The sequence below is a fragment of the Protopterus annectens genome, chromosome 6.part0 (genome assembly GCF_019279795.1).
Source record: "Protopterus annectens isolate FY-2018-M chromosome 6.part0, PAN1.0, whole genome shotgun sequence".
NCBI lineage: Eukaryota > Metazoa > Chordata > Ceratodontiformes > Protopteridae > Protopterus > Protopterus annectens.
Genome location: NC_056737.1, coordinates 1,037,528,888 through 1,037,546,461, shown reverse-complemented (window position 1 = coordinate 1,037,546,461; position 17,574 = coordinate 1,037,528,888). Strand labels below are relative to the sequence as shown.

At 38.9% G+C, this 17,574-nt stretch overlaps 1 protein-coding gene across 1 annotated transcript in view; it reads right to left on the bottom strand.

The window, feature by feature from the left end:
• Window positions 1–7,681, bottom strand: part of AK7 (adenylate kinase 7) — a 1,289,119-nt gene extending 1,281,438 nt beyond the window's left edge. The window contains exon 1 of the mRNA XM_044074647.1: window positions 7,547–7,681. Within this exon, the coding sequence (XP_043930582.1) occupies window positions 7,547–7,633 (87 nt within the window). The 5' untranslated portion in view covers window positions 7,634–7,681. The remainder of the gene's footprint in view (window positions 1–7,546) is intronic.
• Window positions 7,682–17,574: the final 9,893 nt, after the last annotated feature.

Genomic DNA, 17,574 nt, shown 5'->3' with positions numbered 1-17,574 from the left:
TTAAAATTAGTAGAGTAGAGTATAGTTTATTTATTTATTTATTTATTTGTTTAACATTTGTTAACCGGGAAAGTCCGACTTGGAACAAAGCCAATTTTCAGCAGAGGCCCAGGGAAAAAGGCTCCGGATGCATGTCTTTGTAACGTGGGAGTAAACCGGAGCACCCAGAGGAAACTCATACAAACACAGGGAGAACATGCAGACTCCACACAGAAGGCACTCCAGCCGAGAATCGAACCAGAGAACCTCTTGCTGTGAGGCGACAATGCTACCGCTGCACCACTGTGCCATGTTTCAATGTAAACAGAAGCAGTTTGGTTTCGTTAGGGTTTAGTAAAAGATTTGCATTACTGAGCCAGGTTTCAATGGAAGTAAAAGCAGTTTGTGTTATTATTTTTGAGTAATATTTTTGCGGTGGATATGATGGTTGAATCGTCTGCATACTGAATACTACTAGTTTGGCAGGAGGCTGTATGAAGGTTCTTAATAAACATATTAAATAGAAGGGGTCCAAGGATAGAGCTCTGAGGGACTCCGGTTTTGTTAGGGAGATAAGGTGAGTGAGATGCTTCCCACTTTGTACACTGCTGTCTTAGAGATAGGTAGCTTGGGAACCATTGTAGTCTAGAGTTGCTGAGTATTATATTAGATAGTTCATAGGTTCATAGGTTCATACTAGGCTATCTGCCCTAGGGCATTTATAAGCCTAGCCAGAATGTGTTTGGCTTTCACCACCCATTTTAAATTTATTTTGCTATGCCCTTTTTCGAGTTTAGTATACTGTGCCTCTGTCTAACAGTGACACAGAAGTGATACCCGGGGTAAACCTATGATCTCCCATCCACTCATCAAGATTCCTCTTGAAGAGAGTCAATGAGGGACTCTGCCTAACCTGGACTGGGATTTTATTCCAGAGTGAAGGAAGCCTCTGGGTTATGAATCTGTCCCTCCAGCATGTCCTATTTATTTCAGTGCTGAGGTTCAAGTCTCTCGAGCGAGTAGCTCGATGGGATTTGGATTTTCTGAGGTGCAGCATGTCCATTAATTCCGGGTTGGACATGGCTTTATATGTCAGGCACAGATCGCCTCTGAACAGGTGGTATGCCACTGAGTAGAGCTGGAGTTTCTTTAACTGGGCAGCATATGGCATCTGTCTGAGCCCTTTGATCCTCTTGGTGAGGTACTTTTGGGGTCTTTCCAGTTGCTGCAGGTGTCTGGTAAGGTACATCCCAAAAGGGGCATCATACTCAATTATGGGCCTGATGAGGGATGAGTAAAGAGGCACGATGACCTCCCCTGATATAGATGTGAATCCCTTCATGATTAGGTGGGCTATATAAAATGTTTTTCTAACCACTTTGGCCACGTGGTTGTCAAATGAGAGATTGCTATCAACTTGGGTCCCCAGGTCCCTAATTACTTCTTCTGTACTTAATGGATTACCACCTATGTGGTAATTTGTGGGCACTTTGTTTTTGCCAAAGGGGATGATTATACACTTTTTGGCATTTAGCTTGAGGCCAGGGCTCTGGCACCAGTTATCTGTTTCTATGAGGCCCTTTTGGAGGATGCTTGTGTCGGCTGGAGAGTCGATTATAGTGCCCAGTTTGCAGTCATCTGCGAACTTGGTCAGCCACAGTCCTTCCATGTTGGCCTGTACCTCCGAGAAATATATACCGAACAAGAGAGGTCCCAGGACTGAGCCTTGTGGGACACCACTTGTAACTGGTTTGGAGTATGACATGGCTCCAGCAATTCTAACCATGTGGGTTCTGTCCTTGAGCCAGTTTGCAATCCATCTAGTGACATAGGGGTTTATATTTAAGCTGGTGAGCTTATCTATAATGCCCGAGTGGGGTATTGTATCGAAGGCTTTTGCGAGGTCCAGGTAGGCTGTGTGGACCACCTTCCCCTCGTCAATCGCCTTGGTGACTGTTTCAAAGAAATCAACCAGGTTTAAGAGGCAGGATCTGCCCTTAACAAAGCCGAACTGGGTAGGATCCAGTGTCTGTAGGTCCCCAATTTCTTTATTTATGAGGTCCATGATGATCCTTTCCATAGCTTTGCAGACCAAGCTAGTCAGGCTTATGGGGTGATAGTTTCCAGGATCCATTGAGGCACCACCTTTATGGAGAGGGACCACTGTTGCTGTACGCCACTCTTTGGGCACATATCCTGTAGTAAGGCTGAGAATGAACAACAGTTTTATGTTTGGGTTTAGCTCTTCTTGGAGTTCATGTAGGACACAGCCCGGGACACCGTCTGGTCCCATTGATGCTGTGTTTTTTGCTTTGGAGAGTGCGGCTCTTACCTGAGCATCTGAGATGTCAGGGGGGCAGCAGTCTGCTTGGATAGATATTTGTCCTTTTGGTGGGGGTTTGCGCTGAACCTGTCAGCTAGGATGTTGGCAATGTCTGTGGGTTCAGTGTATTTTTTGTCATTTTGGACTAATTCAGAGCATATCTGGGAATTACCACCCAGGTTCCTAACATAACTAAAGAAAGCCTTGTGATTATCCTTAGTGTCCTGTGCAATTTTTCTCCCGAAGCTGGCCTTAGACAATTTTATGAGTGCCCGTAGTTTTTTGCTAATACTGATCAGTGATGCCTTTTTGGGATTTTGCCCTATCATTTAGTAGCTTCCTCCTTCTATTGTATAGTTTGTTTATGGCTGGGGTCCACCAGACAGGACGTCTGCCTTTGGAGGATTGGGTCTTGGTTTTATTTGGGATCGCATGATCCATGCATTCCTGAAGGTGTTCATAGAATGCGTTTATAAAGGATTCTGTGGTTTGGGCCATATTTTCCACAGGCCCGGGGGCTTTGAAGGATTCCACCTCGGATTTGAGGAGTGTGAAATTTGCTTTAGAGAAGTTTTTCACTGTGGTTTTCTGGGCAGGGGGTGGGGTCGGGATGTGAATATCCAGTGAGATTAGTTTATGGTCTGATCTTACCAGTGAGGGATACACTTCTGGTCTGGAGCAGGTCCAGTATGTTTTCCCCTCTTGTGGGAGTGGTAACAAGTTGTTCCATGGCATTTGAGTTTATAAATTCTAGGAACCTTTGGGCTAGGGTGTTGGAGCTAGAGTAATGCTCCCAGTCTATGTTTGGGTAGTTGAAGTCGCCCAATATAATGGTGTTTGGAGAGACCTTCATATTTTCCAGTGTTCTCAGGAAGGCCGAGTGGGGTTCCTGGGTTTGGGAGGGTGGTCTGTAGCAGGCTATAAACTGGAAGGCAGTTTTACCCACTGTTAGTTGCACATGGATAGTCTCTGATGCTTCGTGCTTTGCCACCAACCTGGACATGTGGGTATCTTTGATGAATATCAATACTCCCCCTCCTTTTGTGGTTCAGTCCAAGTTTTGGGGCCGAAAAGCATGGTATGAGGTATAACCTGGTAGTGCTGGGGTGCTCTCAGGAGCCCTGAACCAGGTTTCTGTTACTGCACAGATATCGATGTTCTCCATGCTAAGGAGAGTTTTGAGAGCGTGCATCTTGAGGTTTAGACTTCTGGTGTTGAGTAGCATTACTCTTAGTTTCTTATCCCTTGTGATACCTATGGAGGTGGGTTTGTCTTTTGAGCCTTGCCTAAAAAGGCACTATGGGGGTAGGAAGAGCCTTTGCCAATATCCGAAAGCCCAGGGGTGACAGGTGCAAGCCATCCCTAGCGAAGCATCGTGGCTTGTCGAGCATATCATCCCAAGCTGACAGGCATTGGATCCCCTTTGAATGACACCAGTACTTAAGCCAATTGTTGAAATTGATCATCTTGTCTTCATATTGTGGCATCATTCTTGGTGAGGGTAAGATGCTACTCAAGGTCAGGGTCATACCGGCCTGGGCTACATGCTCAGAGAGCTCCTTTATGTCTCTTTTCATGTAGTCCAGGGAGGTAGGTCTCAGGTCATTCACACCAGCATGGACAATGACTGAGTCATATTTGTACTTGCCTTGGAGTGACCTGACTGCTTGTGTTATGTGGCGGATCCTAGCGCCCGACAGGCTGCTCACCATGACCCTCTCCTTGTTCAGCCTGGTGAGTGGGGCGTCAGTGTGCCTGACGATAGAGTCACCTATTACAAGTGTATCAGGTGTGTTGTTTAGTCTTAAGGGCTGTGACTGTTGGCACACTGGCTTTGTGAGATATGTGTTGCACGTGTTTTGTTTTGGGGTAGCGGTTGCTTGGGTGTCTGCTTTGGAGGTCTCTGCTGCTTAGGCAGATCTTTATTTAGAGCCTCCGTGTATGTTTTGTGTGATTATGTGTTTGGTTTGCTGTCGTGGTAGGTCTATGTGAGACTGGAATTGTAGTGAGTGTGGTTTCCTTCTCCTCCTGACTGGTTATGCCAGTACTGAGTTGAGAGAGCTTAGCCTCCAGTTTGGCTATATGGTTGCATCTCTCACATGTGTTGGAATTTGTTGGGAGGAGGAGAGGGTTGTCTGTGTACATGAGGCAGTTGTAACATTGCCTCACGATTCCCAGATTCACCAACTGGACCGAGAGGAGATTGACAACTGACCTTTGGACATACTAGAATAATATTGGGAATTCCTTAATAATTGAAAACAAGAGCCAGTGGGGAGTGAGGGTGTAGTGCTTTTAATTTTTAGTGCTGACTTATATAATTGCTTTAGTGAGCAAGTGCCAGGTAACTTAAGTGCAATGTGTTACAGGCAACTTAAATGCAAAAACAACAAACAGTAACTTTCTTTCAAGTAAAACAAGGAAATAAGTACAGTAAGCAATGCAGATATTACTAGTGATCCACAGAAGCGTTGAGAAGCCGCGTATTAGGTGGAATTAGCATTCCAGGGAAATAACAAGCAAACAAACAACAAGCATATAACCAAAGCAGGCCTGGATCTAGTCTATGCTACAGCAAACAAGGTGTACCAATTTCAGTAAGATACAGTTCAAATATTCAGGCACTATAAACCTTTAACCAGAAATTCCCAGCTCAGAAGGGCAGAGTCCAGCCTCTTCTCCCACAAGAGTGCAGACCACAAACCTTCTTAATGTCTATAAGCCTTTAACCACAAGAGTGCAGACCACAAACCCTCTTAATGTAAAATAACTGGCCTGAAAGCCCAAGTGCTTAAACTAGAATTAATACACTTTTAGAATAACAGACACTGAGCCCTCAATCAGCAGTTCCCAACCTAGAAGGATGTAAGCTACCTGTTCTGCCACTACAGTGCAGACCACAAACCCTCTCAGTGCAAAACAACTGGTCTGAAGCCCAAGTGTTTAAACCAAAAGGCTTAGAATGAGTTACACCAAGCAGTAATAAATACAATTGAATACTTTTAAGATGATGCAAAAGTAAAATAAAGTAGGTAGAAACACAAGTACAGTAAAAGCAGATGAATTTTTTTTTTTCTGAACAAGTGCTGAGATCAAAGAAACAGATTTGAGTGTTGAAACTAGGAAACTGGCTAGTTATAGGAAAAAAAACTAAGCTAGAAGGCTTCCCTCCAACACAGAAGGGCTTGGGGGCTCAGAAGCCTACAAATAGTCTATACCACTTAACAGGAAAGGCAGGAAACAAGCTTAATTTTTTTTTTCTGTTTCCCAGATGCTCTCTTTATACACAGTAGGAGTGCCTGAAATCAGAATATGATCTCACTGCACTCAGTTGAATGAGCAAATGAGATGGGCCCAGAAGGAGTATCCAAACACAAATTTACAAGTGGGGCGGGCAGTTTCAAGGCCACTAAGATTAACACCAAAACAAAAACAGAGAGGGTGGTTGGGACTAACTGAAGAGCAGAGTCAAAACTTCCAGTTCAGTTAATATTCCTGCAACACAGTTAAAATAAATTTAAATACTGTATTTTTTGAAAAAAAGTGCAGATAAAGGTACTTAAATTCTCTTATATGTCCAGTTGAATACAACAAGTTCTTAACCAGCCAAAGCTGAGGTTTTTCAGCAGAAAATATTTCACACTGTACCACTTAAATAGGCAAGGACAGGAAATCAAAGAATGTGGCTACCCCCACACATGTAATTACTAGCAAATAACAAAATTCAGCCAACACTGACTAACTTCCAGTTCAGTTAATATTCCTGCAACACAGTTAAAATCAATATAAATACTGTATTTTTTGAAAAAAAGTGCAGATAAAGGTACTTAAATTCTCTTATACGTCCAGTTGAATACAGCAAGTTCTTAGCTGGCCAAAGCTGAGGTTTTTAAGCAGAAAATATTTCACAATGTACCACTTAAATAGGCAAGGACAGGAAATCAAAGAATGTGGCTACCCCCACACCTGTAATTACTAGCAAATAACAAAATTCAGCAAACACTGAGTTCATGCAAAAGTTTTTGGTATGACACTGTCAAATGCTTTTGTGAGCCAGCTATTACAGTGATGGCGAACCTATGACACGAGTATCAAAGGTGACACACCACAGCATTTTGGGTGACACGCCAGTGATTAACAACACCCAAGTTACTAAAGACACTACTTTTGCATTCGTTGCTCATGTGAAGTGTATTGAATTATTTTGTGTCAGGTGCCAGCTCAACAACACTGCTGCAGAGGTAAGGAAGTTATTAACCTCAAAGACTATTTCGGTATACTTTCTCGACAGAGTCTGCAAAGGACAGTGCTAACATTGTTTTCTCTTTGTGGTTACACATCTGCAAAGGGCGGGTAGTCTGAATTTCTAAGCGTGTGCTGTTTTACATTCCTCTCAACTGTCCATCTTAATCCCTGCTAAAATTGGCGAGTTTTTACAATTAATAGTAATATAACTAGATTTATAGACTTATTTTACTTCAGTGTATATTAATTCATGTTCATTTTTTTTCTGTCAGGGTCTCAAATTAATAGTACTAGTAGTTTAAAACTGCCCATGTCTCTTATTCCTAGATTTATCCCTGATGTATAGAGAGCTACGCTGCTTTGTTTATTTATTTTTTTATTTAGTTTTATTGGGGGGTGACGACACACCAGCAGAGTCAAGTTAGGCATTTTCAGAATTTTTGACATGCTGAACCTAAAGCGCCATCACTGAGCTATTATAACCACACTGACACAGAGAGCTCTGTAGTACTAGAATAAGCAGCGTAGTGTGTGAATTCTTAACTGCAGTTTAAGACGTCTGAAGCATAATTAAACATGCTCAAGTTGAATTTGCTGCATACCTCTCAACTTCTCTGTTCAAGATTTCTGGACAAAGCCAAAAATAATGGTAAATGGCCAAAATACGGGACAATTTTAAATATTATAGTAATTCACTTAAAAAGTTAACAGACTAACAGTTTTTTTATCAATATACATTTTTGCACAATAAGAGGTATGAAAGTCTAATGTGTGGCATTATTGACTGACTGAAATCCTTAGTGATTTACCAGAAAAATCGGAACTTTTAAGAGTGGCAGGGAGAAAATAAAAAGGCAAAAGTAAGGGTATTCTGCAAAATCGGGGAAATCTGAGTAGTTTGGTTTGCAGTACTTCGAGTCCTGCTCCATTTCCTGTTAACCAAATTCAGACAGAGGCAATTAAGTTGCAAAATAAAATCAGTACATCATCTCTGCTTACCAGGGCAATATTTCGGCATGTGTAGCTGTCCAGGTGATTTAGAAAAACACGTTTGTTTCTAATAATTGTCTTTTCTTCCCCCGCCATGTTCAGATTTTAGGAACCTTGCGCCGTGCACACCGTTGCCAGGCAAACATAAGCCAAGTGACTGGTTGCTATGGGATGACTCAGCCTTGACCGACATATATCTTAACTAGGATGCCGGAAACGCGTGAGTCCATGGAAGGTGCTTTCAGTAGGTTAGTAAACCTTGAAGGAGTATTAAAAGGCTCTACTTTTATGCATTCAGCCGCTTCTGTTATTACCATCGGTGTGAGGAGTTTAGTACACAGTACACACAAATTTCTGTAGCACGTATTTTTCTGCAGATACATACGTCCACACACATATGAGCATTAGTGTTACACTCACATCTTTGTTTATTTCAACCCATGACACGTGCGCTACACATTTTGCTACCATCTTACGGACTACTTCTATTCCGTGTACTTTAGAAACTGTAATAGTATTGGGTGAGATTTTGCATATAGTCTATGCAAATTTGGGATTATTAAAGCCCATTTATAAATGCATAACCATTTTTTTGTATTTCCTTCATGATACTGTTTTGTAAGTGAGTCGTTCAACTCCAGTCCTCTCCCTGAACTAACCAAGTGAAGGATAGATACTCTTTTTCAGTCCTTTCTGCAGAAAATACAGTTTGCAGATCGAAATTTAAAGCAGCGGTTATATTTGCGTATGCAATACTCATAACCCAGAATTCACACCGTCCAGTAGTCTGAACAATGCTATAATGCTACCCATGCTAGTGTACCTTTGTTGTTATCATGATGTACCTATTTCACATTAGTTGGCCATATTCAAGTCTTTTTATCATGTAGTTTGCATATTTCCGGCCTATCAGTACACACCTCTCCAATACATAGTTTAAAAGTTCTCGACTCAAAAAGACTAATTCAGCATTTTTTTACAGCAAATATCCTTGAATTTTTTTTAAAGTTTGCTGTGATTACTAGATAGACTTTTACACCCCCACCCCTCCACCCAAAATGGTGCACATTCTGATGTGCATGCTCACACTAGGCAATAAGTATCATAGCTTCTGCTGCTGCCTTTGCACATTTTCCTGTAAATGTACACACGTTTCTCCAGCATATGCAGCAGTATTCCAGAAGCAATAAACACAGACCTATCTTCAAACAACTCAGTTCTACATGTTACACTGTGTGACTTATCTGCAAAGCTATTTTGCAGATGACCGATGACTGGTGCCAGAGCCATGGCTCAGTCGCTACCGCTTGCTCAGAGGTGTGACCTTGCTGACATACAAGGCCATGTCTAGACCAATGGATGGGAGATTGCAGATATACTCCAGGATACCTCAGTGTGTCACTGCTAGACAGAGCAGCAAAAAAATATGGGGTATTTGAACCTATGAACCTATGAACCTATGAACTAATGATATACTGTGAGTTATCCATTAAGTTTTATAGTCTCACAAAACATTGTACTGCAACTTTTATTTTTGAAATTTTCACTGTAATTGGCAAACCTACTTTTTAAACTGAAAAAGTCAATGAGTCATCAGAATAATATCTCTCAGACAACTATTCATCAACTCCTCTCCAACACAGAAGGTTTCAGTAAGCCATCAGTATGTTCAGTGTAGCTTATTATTCTAACAAACATTGTTTACATAAAAGTACTAGTTAAGCAGTTTGAGATGCTCTTTTCATTAATCAAGTAATGAATTACTTTGCACTAAGTACTCAGGTTCTAGACATCTGCACTAGTTTCTGTAGAGCCCTCCCATTACAACTTTCCCTTACTTTTAGATGCTTCTGAGCTCTGCTTATTAATTCAATTAGCTAAGTTCCATTCCCTGTACTTAATTTCTGTGCTGTTCAACTCATATGCTCTGTTTCTTCTGCTTTTCTTGTATGCTATCACTTTTCTTCCTCTGTTATTCTAAGCCTAATTTTAACTAGCGCCCACCCCAAAGCTGGGTTCTAATTCTAACCTGCCTTGCCTACATCCTGTTAAACTGCTGGCACCATTTCATCTCCTCAAATACTTTGCATCTAAGTTTACCCTAAGACAAAGCCTTTTCTAGGCCTTTAATCCCTTGTCCCACTTATACTCATCCCTCTCTCTAATGCAGACTGTCTGGGTATGCCACCAATATCCTATTATATTTCTAAAAATGGCTGTTTATGCCCCCATTAACCATGCACCCTAGCAGATTCCCTTTCTAAGATGGAGAAGGATTAGTAACACCAGATCTGTTGAACTGTCAGTCAGTTTTTGAAGCTGTGATTGGTTAAAAAAAAGTGTGTTCCTGTCTGTAATAAAATGCATGTGATTTTATTATGTCAATTATTACAGATTAAAAGTTGGTTAAAGCAGAAATACTATTTAATAGCAATGCTTGCAATTTCTTCTGTATGGCTAATGCTGCTTTGTGTATCCACCACAGCAGTTAAATGTATGACAGAAACTTGCATACCTTGAGTCACTCTGAACCGAGAGTTCAGGATATATATTTGGTATTTACCAGCCCCCTAACGATTTGATTAACGTGTTTCTTTTTGAGAGGTACTTTTAACAACTGCATGATCCTGATGAAAAGATGACATATTTTTAGGATGCATATAGTCAGGACTACTTGTATTTGCTATGTATTTAGGTACTACAGCCTTTTTTTCTTCTCTAATGTTTGTGACCACTACAGTCATGAACATAAAGGTCCTTTTTCTATAATATAGTGAGAGGGAGGTTGTAACTGTAAAGTAAGGAATGTTAAGTGAGTAAAAAGAAAAAGCATCCCCTTTTTTGGTGCTGTTAAACACTCAAAATTTAACAATGAGTTGAAATCAAAGCTTACAATAGATTTCAAGTAACACAAAGAGTCTCTGTAATATTTTAAAAATGAATTGTCAAATTATGACTTCTAATTCTAAGACTAGCTATATTATTGGTAATAAGCCTAGCTTCTCTTAAAAATAATAATAATAAAAAAAGAATTTGAGAAGACAGCTATGTTATGAGATCTGTTTTATCAGATAGCAGAAAGTGGAGACATTTCTAATAGAAAAGGAACTTTTACATATAGGGGCTGTAGTGCTTGCAAATACAATCATGAAGAAAAGTTTTTTATACAATCTCTAATAAACAATATAAATGTAATCATTATATGCCGATTGTAAGACAAAACACATTGTTTACTTAGACATTTTTCAAATGTGCTCATCATCTTATTTAGGTAAAACTAATCATCAGCTGAAAGAACATATTATAGAACACATTAATGATATATCTAAACAAAATACAAATGATGAATTATTGAAACACGTTTTATACACAGCACCTAATCATTATTTTAAGTTCTTGGATTTTCATATCATGAAATTTTATAGGCGAGGAAGTGATATTATTAACTATACTGAGAACCAAGAATATTAGAGGTGGATGCCACATGAAGTCCTGGTTTGTCTAAAACACTGAAAAATGTTTTTTTATAAACAGTATACAATTAATATTGTGCATAACTGAATAATTGGATTTAGTTTATTTGTCACATGCTTCTGTTCATGTATATTTATAGGATGAAGTTATTGCAATGTTATGATCCTGATGAAGCAGCTGTGAAAACACATTTATTCTATAAGTGATTGTGCTACATTAAAGTTAAATTCCATGGTGTATGGTTTTGTTATATTTACTGTTTCATATTTTTTCTTAACCTGGCTTTACTTGGGATTCATGGCTGTGATTTCTTAGCCTCCTTCAGTGCCTGATGCATATCCTCAAACAACATATGCCTAAAAGATGTTAAAATTCTATCATCCAAGCAGTGAGTTAAAGTTGGAAGTTTGGGTGTATCAAACAACCCCTGTCCTCATGAGTAAGCCCATACTGTGAAGAAGCTTGTGGTAACTGCCATCAGCAGTTTTTTAGAAGATGAGAAAGCCACTGTTGCCTGACCAAAAGGGACTTACCTGTATCATCTCTGAAGAGTCCTTCTGAATGTTTAGAAGAACCCTAGTCATCATAGGAAAGGCATATAGGAAATCCCTGTCCATCAGAATGAAAAGGGATCTGTCTTCCAGGCCTTTGTGCAATGAGTCCTGAGGCAGAATTTCTTTACTTGTCTGTTGTGAATGGAGGCAAGCAGATCTACTTAAGGTGTTTTCCACAATTGGATCAATTCATGGAAGACCCTGGGTGCAACTTACATTCATTGGGGGGGGCTATCTTGGTGCTGCTCAGATTGTGTGCTGTAACATTCTGCTCGGACAGAAAATCTTTTCCACTGAGTCAAATAGAAGCTTATGGTAATTGCTGTTGGCTGTTTTGAGAAAAAGAAAAACCCACTGTTACCTCAGCTAAAGGGACTTACCAGTATCATCTCTGGAGAGTCCATCTGAATATTTAGAAGAACCCTAATCACAATACGAAAGGCATATAGGAATATCTCTGTCCATTAGAAAGAAAAAAGTATCTTGTCTTCCGGGCCTTTGTCCAATGATTCTTAAAACATAATTACTTTAATTGTTGGTTATGTATGCAAGCAAACAACTTGAGGTGTTCCCCACAGTTGGATCAATTAATGGAAAACCCTGGGTGCAACTTACATTCATGGGAGAGACTGTCCTGGTACTACTCTGCTTGTCTGCTATAACATTCTGCACTGACAGAATGTAAGTAGCCTGGAGAGTCAGATTATGCTGAGTTGCTAGTTCCCTGGCTACCATAGCTAGACTGTAAAGGGGGGCTACAGTCTGGTTCCCCTGTCTGATTATGTACTACATTACTATAGTTTTGTCTGTGATTACTAGTAGAAGGCCTGGAATCCAAAGATAGTTTAGAGATTTAAAAGCATTTATTAGTGCAATCATTTCTTTGACTTTTATGTGTTTTAAACAGTTATTAGTGCCATCATTTCTTTGAAATTTGTGTGTTTTAATTTAGCCTGCTTGTTCCACAGACCCTGAACTTTGACCCTGTTTTGGATATAGCTCAGCAAGCAAAGTTTGAGGCATCTGTGATTACAGACTGAGTAGGGTCTGTAAGGGAAAGATAGAGACTTGGACTGAAAGAAAACTGATTCTTCCACCAGAATAACTCCCTTTTTACAATCCCCAGCACGGGGATAAAATGACAGGGAATGCTGATGATGAGTCTAAACTAATTTGATTAAACACTGAATTTTTCTTATGTAAAGTGTGGCCAAATGAATCATGAGAATTGTAGAGGCCATGAAACCTAGAATCCTGAGATATTTTCAGGCAGATGCCGGAGTCTGGTTGGAAAATATTAGAAAGTGATATTTTTAAAATTCCAATTTGTCCTGAGAAAGACAGCCATCATGAGGGATGTTTTTTTTTTTCCTGGAGAATGTCAGAAAAACTATCCTGTGAGATGAAATGAAAGAAGATTTCTGTAAGTTCAGCTAAAATCCCAGACTGAGAGGCATTCCAGGATAGCTGCACATTGAGTAACACCATAGTGCATTAGCCCAATAGGCCACTCAGCTCTAAAAAATCACCTCTGCCAAGTCTCAAACACAGGACCCTGTCAACTACAGCATAGTACATTAGCCCATTAGGCCACTCAGCTTGTTTCTAGCTCTTCCAATGTGAAAACAGAATATCAGCAGAGAAGGCCAGTAAACTTGTGTTTATGGGTGAATTTCAGTAACTAGCTAGTAAGTACACTGGCTGGATGCCAGGAATAAAGAAATACAGAAGACCTGGAAAAAATCAGCTACAAAAAGTGAAGAAGAAACACTGACTAGGGAGAGTTCTGTTGCTGTTCAGCAAAAGTAATGCAACCTTCAGACATAATGTCCAATAACCTATAGGATGATGTAAGACAACTGCCTGCAGATACAGACCTGGTTAAAATAAACAAAACACTGATGGAGTTTATCAACGCAAACAACAAACAGCTGAAACAAATGGAAGAAGCTTTAAACAGATATTCAGATGAGATGATAAAGCTGCAAAAATCAGAGGTCGAAATGGAGAAAAGGCTGGCTGAATATGTGATTGCTCAGGAAGAGATGTTTAAAAAAAAATAGAATTAGAGGACAGAACACGTAGCAAAAACTTGAGATTTTCAGCATACCAGAGAAGCTGGAAGGAACAGACTGCATTAAATTTATGAAAGCAGAAATAAGCAATTGGACTGGTACTCCACAGCAGGACATATTAATTGAATGGGCACATTGTGTGTATGTTCCAAATCTAGCTATAAGAAAACAACCTAGACCTTTAATACTAAGGATGCACTCCTACCAGCAGAAAGCATTGATTTTGTCAAAACTGTGGCAGAAGGAAAAAATACTAAAAGGAGACAGCAGAGTGTCTATGGAGAATGATTATTCATCTGATTATTCATTGTACACCAAGCAAAAGAGAAGTAAATTCATTCCTCTATTCAGAGAATGTCAAGACGTAGATGTGAGATTCAAACTACTGTATCCGGCTGTCTTCAAGGTATTCTTCCCTGTAAGGACAAAATCATTTTTTGATGAAATGCATGCTAAGGAGGAAATACAAAAGTTTGTCCAACAAAAACTGAGCCGTGAAACAGAAGGAGATTTGGCTTCTTGTTCCTCTGGTAATAAAAACCACAGAGAGACTACATCTGTGAAACCTTTTCCAGTATTTCAACTGAAAATGTTGGCAAGAAGGAAGGGAGCATGAGAGTTGGATAGAAGAATTGAGAGTACACTGGAAATGAAGCAGAGACAGGATTTGGGTGATGGAGAAGAACAGTAATAAAGCCAGTTACAATGTGGGATTACAGTTCAGTAATTATATTTGTGAAATACGACAGCACAAGAAAATCTGGTAATAATCGGACGTCTTCAAAATTGTTTTGCTGAGTGGGGGACTCTAAAGTATATGTCCTACTTCATGTCATTAATGGTCAGAGAAATGCTTTGGGGAGGGGAAGAGAGGGGAGAACGCCAACTGTAAGTAAAGAAAACACTTTAATTTCTTAATAGTACTGTATCTGTATTGCACAGTTTTCTTTGCATGCTATTTTTGGATGTAATGGGGATTGTAAACAGGTGGTGTTTTTTATTTTTCTCCCATTTTCTGTTTTTCTTCTTGTGCAGTTTTGAGAAACATAGGCAATGTAATGATAAAGGAAGAAGGGAGCCTGGTTATGGGGCCATGACAGAGTTCAAATTAATGTGCTTTTTTCATTCTTGCATGGGGGAATGACTGATTAAGGACCTTTATTCTAAGATGGAGAGCAAGTAAATTTAAAAAATATATATTATAAGGCTTTTTTTTCTAGCACTTGTAAATATGTATACTAAATAGCATTTCTACAGCTGGTCTTCATGCCTCCATGGAGACAATCTGATAAAGAGAAACTGAAGACAGTGTGGAGAATGGGGATTGGCTGAGGGGAAAGAAGAAAAAAGAATAGAGAAATTGACTAGGACATAATGTTCTCTGAAAACAATCAGGGGTTTTCCCAGGTGTGACAGCTTTAAAGATAATACAAAACCAGTTAGACTTGAAGTAAAGTTCTCTCAGTTGTTTTTAAATGCAATTGGGATACTAATATAAACAGATGCTTTTGTTTTTTTCTTGTTCACCCTTCTCTCTTTTTCTTAGTTTTGAGAAATGTAGGCACTACAATGAAAAAAATTGAGGATGGGGGGAGAGTGGAAGGGTCTGGTTAAGACAGTATGATAAAAGAAAAATCAGTGTGCTTTTTCCCATGCTTGCATAGGGAAATGACTGGGTAAAAACCCTAGGCATTATCCAGTAACCAGTTTATTACAAAGCATGTAAATGAAAAATAATATTGAATATTATAAGGCTTTTTTTCTGATAAACAAGGTACCATTAGCAGTTTTGTGTCTAGTTTACATGTCACTAGAGCACAATTTTATAATGAGAGAAAAAGTCTTAGAGAAAGTGTTTACTGAAAGCATTCAAGTGTTTTCACAACTGAGATTATAAAGATATACAAAATCAAATAGCACTTACTAATATCACAGGCTATACCATGCATCTTAGCGTGTCTAACCTTTCTTTTTGGTTAACTTTAGCCTGTCTTTGTAGCTATCAACTTAGAACTTGTTCTTAGTAGGAAGCAAAAACTTCAATATTTGAAGATGTACATTGTTTTGTGTGTTATTAAGTTCATAGGTTTTAGGAGGATTTTTTTTTTGGGGGGGTTGTTTTGTTTGAGGGCTTTTAAAGAAACAAAGTTATGTAAGATGTGACATAGGCTCAAATGGATATGACATGAAACAACTGCATAAAAGATCATCCTGCCAAACAGTGTATACATGTAACATAAAAGTTGGAACTAGACATTTAGCAAAAGAGCTGCTATGTATAAAAGGTGGTAATAATAACTATATAAGAAAATGATGCTTTCTGTAATGTGTTTCAATCTGGTTTTACAGATTAATATAAAAAAGAAAGAGTAGTGAACTACATTAAAAATGTAGAGTGCAATGAGCTATGCTACAGGAAACACACTTGGAAAGAACTGAACATGTGAATTTGATAAAGAAAGATTTTCAGGATGGTTATTCAGTGGAATATCTGGGGCAAAGGAAAAGAGGAGTACTTAACATTAATTGCAAGAGGAGCTCCAATAGTGATAGAAGAGGAAAAAAAAGATAATGATGGAAGATACATAGTACTAAGGGGCTACTGGCTAGGGAGAAGGATTACACTGGCATGCATTTACATCCACCTAAAACTGCTATAATGGAGCTTAAGAAAATTCTGGGAGAAACAAAATCATCTTTCAACAAGGAATATTATTTATAGGTGGAGACTGGAATTTGGTTTGCAATAGTGAAGATGTGTCTGGGAGACCTAGAAGGGAAAATGTAACAAAGCAGGGTAGATTTTTGAAGAAATTTATGAAAATGTTTGGCATTGAAGATGTGAATTCAGTACTACAAGTTCAAAATGAATTTACATATTACTCGCTGAGATACAAAAACTGGGCTAGGATAGATAGATTTTTATATCTCACAGGAACATGTGCATTTAACTGAAGGTCTTGAAATGCACCCAATAACTATTTCAGTTCATGCACCAATAATAACTAAAATAAAAACACAAGTTAATGAAATAAAAATGAAACACTGGCACTTTCCCACCTGTCAGTTGAAAAGAGAGGAATTTAAGGAATGGGTTGTGGAATTAATTTAGGAGCTACTAGAGAATATAGAATTATCTTTTGAAACCATAGCTAAGGAGTGGGATAAAATTAAAGTGGAGTTTAAAACTAGGTTGGAAATAAAAGAAAGGGAAATATGGTTAAACAGTAACAAGAATTATTTAGAGGGATTGACAAATGTTAAAGTATTGCAAAACGGGGATTTTCTCAGAACAAGAAAAGAGCAACTGCAGAATGCTAAACAGAAAATAAGGGATTACCTTGATAATATACACAAGTTTAGAAAGATTGCTGTTAAGCAACTGTTTTTGTTAATAATTCTACAGCACAAAGACTGTTAGCACAACTCAGGCAACAGAAAGTGGAAAGGGCAGTCAGCAAACTTAGGGATCCTATAACAATGAAGATAACAAGAGACTCTGTAGAAGTATTAAAAATATTTTGGAAATTTTATGAAAAATTGTATAAGGCAGAGAAATGTGGAAATCAAGAAAAGGTACAAATGGAAATGTTAATGGAATAATTATATATGCCAATGTTAGAGGTAAATGAGGCTCAATTACTAACAGTTAGGCTAGGAAGGGATGAGATAAAAATGGCTATGTATAACCAATCTAGAGGAAAGTCCCCAAGAATAGATGGTATTCCTGTGGAAGTTAGTAGGGAAAAACTGATAAAGATCTGGAAGGTTTTGTTTAACAGTATTTTAAGAGGAGGAGAAGTACCAACATCCAGAAGTCAGTGGTAATGGTAATACCTAAAGAGGGTAAAGATCCATTGGATCCAGCTATATACAGGCCCATTTCAGTACTAAACCATGATTATAAAGTGTTTATGTTTATAATGGCTAAAAG